This window comes from Leptosomus discolor, chromosome 13 (assembly GCF_034619465.1).
Source record: "Leptosomus discolor isolate bLepDis1 chromosome 13, bLepDis1.hap2, whole genome shotgun sequence".
Lineage (NCBI taxonomy): Eukaryota > Metazoa > Chordata > Aves > Leptosomiformes > Leptosomidae > Leptosomus > Leptosomus discolor.
The window spans coordinates 6,807,227-6,818,780 of NC_141403.1; the positions used below are offsets into that span (position 1 = coordinate 6,807,227).

The 11,554-nt window shown below is 42.9% G+C and overlaps 1 protein-coding gene across 1 annotated transcript; it reads left to right on the top strand.

Annotated features, from left to right (window-relative positions):
- The first annotated feature begins 2,723 nt into the window (after positions 1 to 2,723).
- Positions 2,724 to 3,707, top strand: NPBWR1 (neuropeptides B and W receptor 1). Its single transcript, XM_009948060.2, has one exon. The coding sequence runs from the start codon at positions 2,724 to 2,726 to the stop codon at positions 3,705 to 3,707; it is 984 nt and encodes a 327-aa protein (XP_009946362.1).
- Positions 3,708 to 11,554: the final 7,847 nt, after the last annotated feature.

Sequence of the window (11,554 nt, forward strand, 5' to 3'; positions counted from 1 at the left end):
AACAGTTTGTCAGCAGGCACAGCTCCACCAGCCGTAATGAGGTCATACTTCATTGACCAAGAGCTGAATTTGGTCTACAGGTTTTAATGCCTCTTTGAGGAGCTGCTGCAGTTGTTAGTCCAGACTTCCAAATCCTGAAAGTCTCACCTTATAGGGGTTATCGGGTTATTCCTAGCATTTCTCATTTCTTTTTGCTTTCAGCTGCAAGGAAGAGGCTCAGTGCACCTCCTGAACCACTGAGACGCGTGCTGTGACCTGGACATGTCCACACAGGACCCAAAGTACAGGATTTCTAAGTTTATAGCAGTCAGCAATAAAGACTCAAATATATCTATAGTGAAGTTAAAGTCTCTGCATTGTTTTTGCATTTTCTTCACATTCCTATCTCAGCCTCACATGAAACAGAAATGAAGGCCTCTGTATCACAAGTATGAAACAGAAAGAAACAACAACTTTTTTGTTTGTTTTTTGGGGGTGGGGGGCGGAGTTGCAAGGACCCTAGCAAACACTGAAGTACTTCAAAATCCTGTGTTCCACATGTTATTCGCTGTTCCAATAACTAGACTGCTCTCCTGAGGCAAGCCACTGTATTTCTCTGGGCTTCCCCCCACCTCCCTCCCCCCAGCCCCACTCTTCATATCTTGGATTGCCTTTCTGGGAAACTGGTGTTATAAAAGGAAAAAAAAAAACATTACTTTGATGACTGTCCACGAGACCTGATATATTTTAATGATCCAAGGGGTGTTTGCAACCTGTGAAATCAACTTGACAATCCTGGAGAAAAAAACTACCTTATACCTTTGTGTTCACACAACATTCCCTCATCTGTGAGCCACTAGCTTATCTGAGCCCATGAGTCCCTGTTCTGAGACTGCAATGTGCTGCTTTATTTTAAAATGGAAAATACAAATAAATTGCCTAAAACAGTTTTCAAGATATTTACAATTCCAGTCACTACCAGTTCCCTTCCCATCTGGACCTGAGAACTGCTTTATTCTCTTTCTCAATCTCCACAATCAGCTCTCCAGTACAATTGGTACAATTAGCCCCTGTTTCCCCAGCCTAATCACCAAACTAGGAGCAACCCAGCCAGCTTCCTAAAAAACAACAAACACACAATCATTCAAAATCAGCCAGAAAGAGCTTGGGCAGGAGAAGGTGGTAGCCATAAAAGGCAGAAACAACAAGAAAGAAGGGACAAAACTATCTTCACTTTCATCTCTAATACACAGAAAATTCTTTTGATGGGCAATGGACACCAAATCAAAGGGGTCAATGTGAAAAAAAAAAAAAAAAAAGCCTGAAAAACAACTGATTGGGTGGAAAAATTAATGAAGTAAAAATATAAGTAGCTCACTAACTATGGGACAGCCAGACTGTGCTTACCTCTCACTCCATGGTGTTAGCTTAGAGGTACTAAACAGTTTGCCAAATTATTTGCCAAAAGCTGCATGTATTACATTATTAGTAATTAATTAGTAATTAGTATTAAGGTATGTAGTCAGTACTGCTGGTAACACCACAAAAGAAGTTGTTTGACTCCTGATTCAAGATTTATCGGATGTATTACAAGCCCATAGAATTCAATTGCATTTAAGAAGCAAAACAAACTGGAGTGAGGTAGATTTTACACCATGTGTTTTTTGGAAAAAGAGCAAACAACAGGATAATCAGGAACTCTGCATTACCCTCTAAAAAAAATGCCCCCCTGGCGTTATATTCAAGTCTATCATTATCACAGCGTGAAGCAGTGAAAGCATCAGGCAGAGATACAGGAGCTCTGTGCATCTGTCCTGTGGGTTTGATACCCCACACCCCACGAAAAACTCCTTTTCAGGGCAAAATGTCCAGCATCACCCGAGAGCTGGGCGCTGCCCACCCCCTGTCGCCCGGCCAGGCGGTGGCTGCTGAGCTCCCAGAGCCAGCACGACAAGCAGATGTCACCTAGAGCTGGGATTGCTCTCCCCTTTGCTGCATCTCGCCGTCGTCGGGTGGAGCTGTGACTCCAGGTATTTTCAGAAATCTCATTCCAGTGGTCCAGTGGTCCAGCTCCCGACTTTTAAACCATCCTCTCTGCTGTTTGTGTCACCTATTTGTTGCTACCTAGATCGAGACGGATGCAAATTTGACTCTCAGCATCAAGCCAAGAAGCGGCACCGGCATCTCCCCGCCTGCACGGACCCGGCACCCGCATCCCCCCTGCGTTTCTGCGGGAGCTGGACCACACCAGCCAGGTCGGTGCATCCTTCCTTCCCTTCCAAAACACTCGGTGCTGTCGGGAGAGGGGGCGGTGAGGGTGTTTTGCTTTTGGGGGAGCGTCCCAAGCACACAGCTGCCCCCCCGAGGGCAGGAGTCCCGCAGTCCAACCCGGCCCACTAGGTTCTCCTGGTGAGCGCTGTCACCTTGGAGTGGTCAGTTTGGGGGAGTCCGAGGCTGGGTGCTGACCCCACTCAGTGCCCATGGGTGCCGGAGGAGGGAAGGAGCAGCCAGCGGGGGACCATTGCCACTTTTTTGGGGGGTGGGGTGGGACCCTCTGCTGCTGGTTGAGCCCTTGGTGATCTCCCCTTGCTCCCAGCAGAGCAGCAGTGGGCAGCATACAGGAGACCTCAGTGGTTGGATGCACTGGAGGAGACAAGCTTGAGAAGAGCAAGGGTCTCAGCTTTTTTCCCTCACTTTGAAGTTGTTCCCATCACCAGTGGATCTGGCCAGCCTCTCCTGTGGCCATGGAGAACTCCTCCCTCCCTGAGACCCATTCATCATGTGCAGACTGCACTGAGAGAGGGGATGGCAGTCAGAATATGTCCACTCCCTCACTGAGCACCATCTTCTACGTCACGGTACCTGTCGTCTACTCAGTCATCTGTGCCGTGGGGCTGACAGGCAACACCGCCGTCATCTATGTAATCCTCAAAGCCCCGAAAATGAAAACGGTCACCAACATTTTCATTCTCAACCTGGCCATTGCTGATGAGCTCTTTACCTTGGTGCTACCCATCAACATTGCTGACTACCTGCTCCTGCAGTGGCCCTTTGGAGAGTTCATGTGCAAGCTCATCATCTCCATAGACCAGTACAACACCTTCTCCAGCATCTACTTCCTCACTGTCATGAGCATTGACCGCTACCTGGTTGTGGTGGCCACTACCAAGTCCAGGAAGATGTCCTACCGCACCTACCGAGCAGCCAAGATTGTGAGCCTCTGTGTCTGGTCCTTCGTCACAGTCATCATCCTGCCCTTCACTGTCTTTGCTAAGATACACAAGGAGCAGGGGCGCTCCCAGTGCGTCTTCGTGTTCCCCCACCCTGAGAGCGTGTGGTGGAAAGGCAGTCGGATCTACACCCTTATTTTAGGCTTTGCCATCCCAGTGTCCACCATCTGCATCCTCTACACCACCATGCTGTGCAGATTGAGACGTGTGCACCTCCATTGCAATGCAAAAGCCCTGGATAAAGCCAAAAAAAAGGTGACGCTGATGGTGGTTGTCATCCTGGCTGTGTGCCTCCTCTGCTGGACGCCCTATCACCTTAGCACAGTGGTGGCCCTCACCGCAGACATCCCGCAAACTCCACTCATCATTGGGATTTCCTACTTCATCACTAGCTTGAGTTACGCCAACAGCTGCTTCAACCCTTTCCTGTATGCCTTTCTGGATGACAGTTTCCGGAAGAGCTTTCGCAAACTGATGGATTGCAGAACCACCTCATAAAGTCAACCCTCTGTCCCCTCCTGTGTCCCTCACACAGTCATCTGCTCTTCCTGAGTGACTCCAGCCCAGAGGGTGCTTTTCCTCCAGCCTCCTTGTGATGGCCCACAGGGCTTCAGGTTGTCTCACTACCCAAGGCACAAACCGGGTACAAGTGGCTCTTTCTCAGCCTTCCTGGACTCATTTCCTCAGCACTGCTCTCCATCCCTTGCCTTGTTTGCTGGGTTTTTAGGTTGTTTTTTTTTTTTCCAATTCTTTCTCTCTACTGTGCTTTCTGTGCTGGGTTTGTAGCTCACAGAGCTGCAGCAGGTCCCTTTTCCCTTTTTTAAAGTTATCACTTCATGAACTCAAGCCACATGACTGTCTTTGTTCCTAGTGATTCGTAAAGCCCAATAAAGGTGTGTTATTGAGTCTCTTGCTTCGTGATTCCTCAGCCTCTTTCATATGCACAGGACCTGCTTACCCGAAGTCTTGCAAACTTAGCAATACTGAAAAAGGCACAGCTCCAGAGGATAAGGAATAAATCAAGGTATTGAGCTCATTTTGGTTTATAGATTTTTTTTTTTTCTTGGTCCTAGAAAACAATCGCAAGGCATTTTCAGAACAAATTAGTATTTAAGGGTTTGAAAAGGACTTGCTGGGAATATTCTGGCTTTTTCCTTACAGATCATAAATAACATATGCAGTGGTTAGGCTACTTTTAACAGTCTCTCACACACTTGTGCTCTGCTTGCTGTTGAGATTTACTAGTATTTCTCTTAAGGAAGACAAAGGAAGTAAAAAAAAAAAAAACCCACAAAAACCTGATAGATTCAGTTAATTTTATACAGAGAAGGAGGGAGGGGGTCAATGAAAGTTTCATTAGAATTCACATGTCCGAACACTGCATGAGGAGGTTTTTCCTCCTCTCTCCTCTTTTAGCCCTCTCAGGAAAACTAAAAGAATGTGGAAGACTGAGAAAATATTTGCAGTCATCTCATCTTATTTTTGCATATAAATGCAAATAGAACACGGCCTGTAGTAAACACAGTCCCTCCCTGTATTCCTTCTCACTCTGAAACCACACCTTACCTGTTCTTCATCACAGGATGAGTACCTGAGAAGGATTCGGTGCTTCCCAAAACACCTGGAGTTTTCCCACGGTTGATAATCACAGAATAGGCTGAGACTTGAGCAACAGCCCAGCTCCGACGTGGGTGCTCAGCTCAAGTGTATGCATTGGGCAGGAGCCCCCTTGCACGGCCGTGGTGTCCGTGACATGTCTGGGAGGTGGGACTGGAGCCTGTCCTGCTGCAGGCATGGCAGATGGGCATCTCTGTGAAGGATGGAGTTGAGCCTGGACAGATTAGGAAGGGTGCTGAATAAGGCCCTCTCTGATCTAGCAGAGCTTCAGCATTAAAACAGGCAATACATATTCTTCTTCCACCGTGTGCCCTTTTGGGGGGGGGGGGGGAATAGAACGTTCTGGAGGAGTCCAAATGTGACCAAAATCAGCATTCAGCAGCAGAGGGAGAGGTTTGACCTTCAACACCGCTGGTCAGCAAGGACAGCCTGGTGCCCTTCTGGTAATCAGCTGCTTCCATGAGCAGCCCAGTCATGCCAAGGAAATGATTCTTTAATTAACCCTGTCTGAGGGTTAATTGCTCACTGGTACAACTAAGGATCTTTCAGATCGGCCCGTTCCAGTTAGTGTGGTCCCCACTTGTCCCTCAACTTGTCTGGCTTATTTCTGTTTCAAAGTAGTTCCTTTGCAGACAGCAGAGGAAGTTTTATAACTGTGATGCTTCGCCAGTGTGAAGCATGATTGCAACCAAAGGTAACTCTATGCATTTGTGTCTGGAGTGAGAGAAACTCACCAACTTCTTTTTCTGCATAACAAAATGAAAAAAAAAAATAACCTCTGCATAAATGTGATATGTTTGCCATTTTCCCCGTCTTCTTCCATAGCCATTTTTAGGAAGAGTGAAAAAAAATCACAAACTATCAACTATTTGCTAAAACTATGTAATTTGAGGGTCCACGAGTGCTTCCAAAAGCTTTTTCTACTTCCAAAACTTTTATACCACCAGAGGGAGTTCAAAGACAGCTTATTCAGCGAACGTACTTGAGTGGAAACTCGAGTTTCTGCTGTCATGCCTGACACAAAGCATGCATTTTCTATGTAAGGAGTCTTTTCCTCAAAGTTTACTTGAAAGCATGATAATCAGAAGTAGGGTATTAAAATACCTTTAAGAAAGGAATAAAAAGTATCTTTATATCTACATATACACATACACACAACAGAGTTTAGTGAGAATTTTCTAAAGATGTGGTCCTAAAGCTGTTTGGTGTTCTTCTCTTTCTTTTTATAAGCAGCCTCTTCAAATGGATAGTAATCTTAAATACGTGACGTCTGGATGCAGCTGAGGACCCATCTCCTCCCGCACATTCCTACTCCCAGTCAATCAGCCCCGTGGAGGGACTGCTTTGGAGGAACATTGAGCAGATGTCACTGACCCAAAGCAGTGTCAACAGGCAAAGGCCACCTTTCCTCCCCACTGTTCCCCAAGCCAGGGCAGCCCTGAGGATGTGTCTGTACTGTGCTTGCCACTATTTGCATTAGCTGGATTTTTTTTCCCATTATTTCCTTTTTGCCTGTCACTGGTTCTTATTATCTCGATTGTATTTAGTCTTTTGGACACTTCCCCTCCTTTCAGCTTTCAGCCCTTAGATGGCACTGGTTCTTCACTGACAAGCCATCACTGTTTTCCTAAACCGGAGTTATAGACTAAAAAAATGCTCCCAAACCTAATTCAGACACTACGTTAGAGGATATGCCCAAACCAATAAAAATTAGCCAGGGAGAACAAGGCTAAGGGAACAAGGGTTTTTATTGTAAACTATATATAAAATGGAGTTAATTAAAATTTTGGAGATGAGTACTTTTTAACAAGATTGTTTGAATGGTTGAACAAAGGCTGCTGAAATCATAGAAGTAGTTTTACTTAAATCTAGATTGAAACTCTGTTTTGCTCCCAAATTTAAGTTCTCAGGTCAGACACCAGGCAGATCAATAAGGCAAGAGATTCTCAACCAAAACTCTCAAATCCTTAAAGTAAAACGAGCATTTTCTTTAAAGGAAATGTGTCCAAAATCTTTCTTGTAATGTGTATATTAAGAAAAAAATCTATATACTTATAATAAGGAGCAAGGAGTGTAATCATTTAAATATCTGTCAGAATTCTGGGGAGCTGTAAGTAGTACAATGAACTTGGATACAGTTAGCATAATTTCAATATATGAATAGCCAGCAATATAATCTGTCTTTATAAATTACTACAGGCTCAGATGTTACTACAGTCCCCTTAAATAATGTAGTGTATATTTATATTTTGTATTGGATGGGAGTCCTACAACATGCCTGTGTGGTAGCAGATCCCTTTCCTGCAGAAATCTAGTCTACACCTGACGAGTTAGCGCTCCCCAGCACTAGGTCTGAGGTGCTTTGCTTCTGCATTACATCCTCGCCTACTGAGGCTGAGACAAATCAGCAGAAAAATAGTGGAACTGTTCGTTGGTTGTTGTTATTCACTGCTGATACTACAGTAGCACTGAGAAGCTAACCAGTCTGGATTATTGCAGTAGACATTTACCCACCTACAGAAAATTAGAAGCTGCACAGGAGGATTTTCAATCAAAAAGAGACAGACGCTGTCCTGCTTTCCTGGGGACACTGGTGTCCTGAAAGGCTGAGAGGAGCGTGAACCTGCTCTCCTCCATGCCTCAGAAGAGAGACGTATTTTACAAGGTCTACATTAAATTCACCTTAAAGCTGAATCTGAAAAATTGCACATGGGCTTTTATGCCTCAGTCACCAAGTCTGTGTTACGAAACAGATCTTCAGCTAAAGGAATAACAAGGCTAATTTCTGGTTGGCATAGTGACAGAGTAGCAATACACTATATAAAACTTCCATGTGCTCTATATTAGGTACCTATAGAAGCTATTGTCTTCATACTTGATGGGACTTGCAGTTTGACACTTGTTCTCTGCGGTGAGCTAAAGCTACCCAAGTAGCAGCCAGAGTTCATGTGATAGATCATTTCTTATTTCTGGGGCTGCAACATGCCATGGGAACTTTGGACAACTAAATGTGGAAATTTCATATAATGGGAGAAGGCAGCTAGCTATCATCTTTTGGAGATACCTTGGCCAGTTCGTAAAAAAAACAAAAAAACACCAAAGCCCAAACCTATCTTCTAAGCAGCACTGCAGGATTAAAAGGAAAAGATTCAAAAGAGTGTGGTAATCTTTTCCTTCTCAGAAGGCTTTGATACTCATCCGATATACTTGTTCATTCACACAGGCAACGTGATAAAGAGAATACCAAAATGTTACAAGTCTTCTCAAAAACTGCAGGTCTCAAAAAGCTCAGGACAAACTGCGGCGCTGTTGACAAGTCTTTTCAGTGTGGTGAAGTGTTCTGCTGACTCTTAAAGTCCACTAAAACCAAAAAGGCATCAAGAAATGTTACCCAGAGAAATTAATCCTGGCATAAATAACTTCAAACACAGTTAAATAAACCAGGCCAAGATGGAACGTAAGACAGAAGGAGTAATGCAGAAATCACTCTAATAGGCCCTACTGCTGCTAGCCATCATCTTTGAAATTATTACTGTGCTAATTTTTGGACTCTGATTCAAGGCTGGTTAAATTTGAGGTGCCCGATTTCCATCCCTCTGAGACTAGGTAAGAAATGAAGTGGCACTCAGTAGTTATGCTACATAGTTAAATTCTTTGTGTTTTGAAGAACTGGTACCATTGAGTCATGTTACTGCAGCTAAAAGTGTTCAAGAAAAAAAAAAATCCATTGTAAAGTGCTGTATTTCCAGAACAAATTCACTGTTTCAGAATCATCATTCTGGATCAAACCAACAGTCTGTTTTGCCAAGTAGTCTGTTTCCAATGGGTCTTTTCTTACAGTGCTTGATATGATGATGTGTAGCTGTTTCCAAGGACATTATTACACCCTCTGTGTGGGCAGGTGGCATACATCGCTACCTGTCAGAATTAAATCTGGAATGCAGAAATAGAAGCCTTTTACAATTATTTTTATTATTTGTGCAATGAGAGCATACAGTGGCCCAAATAGGGTTCTGCTGGGTTGACCATTCTGCAAAACACTGATTAAAGAGTTTGACCATGAATAAGATTAAATCTGGTCTCTTTAAGACAAAGTAATAAGCGGACTAAGGAAGAAGTTCTAAAGCATCGTAAGGGTAGGAAAAAGCAAAGTAATACAGCAATGGCCAAGTCTGATCATCCTCAGAACTGTGGTTGCACCTAGATTTCTTTCCAAATCATGGTCTGAAAATTCAGAAGCAAGCTATGACAGGTGACCTGATGACCCTGCCTGCTGCATGCCCACAGGGCCCCATCCCCCTCACCAGTTAGAGTTGCTGGCGGAGGCAATTCTTTCCATCCATTCACCAGCTGGTTCAAAGCAGGTGGGTAAGGAAATCCCTACAGCAAGGCTGAATACCTGTTCAACTTACCATAACTCCTGGAACACCAATAGTGATATACGATGCCGTTAGTCACCCAATATGTGACAACGTTATCAACATCTAGATACTATATTAAATTGACTCTACATCTGCTACAAATAAGCAATACTACGTTGACGGTAGATATCACATACTGCTGTGGAGGAGTCCAGATTCTGGTGCTGTTTCTCAGGTCCAGACGTTGCTCACTGAGGATGTTATGTCAGGACTTTCTTTTCCATGTGTCCTTATCTCTGCCCCACCAGCCATACCCCATCAGTCTCGCTTTACAAGCTCATAGATGCTCTGCAAAACGAACAACAACTACCTTTTCAGGGTCTTTACCATGTCCACTTCAGATGGTGAGAATTCACTGTGCATTCCCTGCAACATCCTCTTGTCTTCTGAACTGCCTCGATCATGTTTATCCTACCACTAAAATGGGGAACAGCATGTTCTTTACTGTAGTGTCGGCTGTTCTTCTATTCCTCCTTTGTCTACTCTCAGGGTGCTCCAACACTGTCTGCACAACAGTGTCTCCCACTGGTTCTGCAAGGGGAATTTCTCATTCATGATGTGCTGCAATAGCTTTTAGGAATTGTCATTTACCTGCTGAGAAGCGCATGTCAGGGGCCATGAAGAAAAGCAAAGCAACGCAGCAGAAAGGCTAATTCTTAAAGAATGGAAAAAGAAAGCATGGCACAAATTAAGAACTTCTTCCTTCACTGTTGAAATGTGTTTGTACCCAGAAAAACATCTTACAACAAACTGTTAAAAGAGAATCTGACCCAAAGTGTGCTGAAGTTAACAGAAATGGGGAGAAGAACATGGCTTTCAGATGCTCCCATGCGGGGATGTTGCGCACAGTTTGAGGGACCCAATGCAATTCTCAGACAAAGGTTATAAGCCTTCTTAACAGGCAATGATAAGATTACCAGGTGCTATACTTGCAAATATATGTAGCTGAAAATGTGTGCTATGTTTCCTGTAGCAACTGCAGGAACGGTTGTGCGTTGGTAAAGGACGTCTGCCTGGTAATTTACTACAAGCATATACATGTGCTACCAACTCCCACCTTGCTTGTCCTTAAAAAATCACTACTAAATGCTTAAATAAATTAAGCAATTTACAACATTAGACAAGGAAATTATGGAATTAACCATATTATTTCTTATTTTACAAAATTGCGGAGAAAAAAGAATCCTATGAACAAAACAATGTGGCTAAGTCCTAAACTTTATAACACTAATCTGTGCGAGGAAATGGCCAATTTAAATAGTTTACTGAACTAATGAAAATCATCCAAATCTTATATAAAGTTTCCAACCACTTTCCCACCAACTTTGTGACAATGAATGGGTCCAATAACTGTGCTTCCGACACTGTCCGTACTACAGTTATTTAGCTTGTTCCAGAGTTAAATTGCAGAGTTTGGACTCCATTTTTATTCCCTTTCTAACAGAAAATTGAACCAGAAAATGTTTTATTAATACGCTGCAGTTACCATTGGTTATAAACAAAATATCTGATTGTCTGGTTTTGTGTTTGTATTTTATGTTATATATGCAAAACTGTAGCGACAATATGCTAAGTAGAAAACTGCAGGTAAGAATGAATCTTTTATATATTTAGAACTCTGCTTAAAAAAATTTAAAGTAATTGCGGATGTCTGAGAAATTTATGCACTGTATAATTACAAAGTGCTAGAAGTACAATTACAGACTTTTTAATAAGGGGTAAGCTTTTCATTTTCTTCCTCTTATTTTAAATATTGCTTCATCTAAGATGATTTATTCCTTTGTTTCACAACAAGTTAGTAGGTTTTCCAAAGTAGGGATTTTTCTAGAGCTTGCTATTTGCTTTGCAAGTGAATAAATTTCCAGGAAGTGTTTATATGCACTTTTTATATTCGGCAGTAAGTATATGGAGCAATTAAAAACAAAAAAGCTCCACGATTCAGAAAATCACTTGGGTCATCAGTAAAGATCTACACAGCTCATAAAAGCTTTCTGTTGAGAAAATAATAGCCAACAAATCACAAAACTTCTTACAAAATAATAATATTTTAAACAAAGTTTATGAAAACTTCCTAGAGTGCCTCTGTCCTATAAAAATTAAACCAACTCTGTTCAATATATTCCATCCTTTAAAATTAAATGTGGTTTGGAAAAAAAAAAAACAACAGGTCTTTGAAATCACAAGTGCAAACATTGGCAATGTTTTTCTAGAAGCATCTGCTTCACCACCACCGGAGCAAGGATGATTGCTCTTTCCAGCACCAAGCTTAAGATTAGGAGAAAAAAAATCAAGTCTTCAGAGGAGTGG

What these genes read in the sequence shown, in the direction of transcription:
- NPBWR1 (XM_009948060.2), top strand. Translation starts at nt 2,724, where the DNA reads ATGGAGAACTCCTCCCTCCCTGAGACCCATTCATCATGTGCAGACTGC.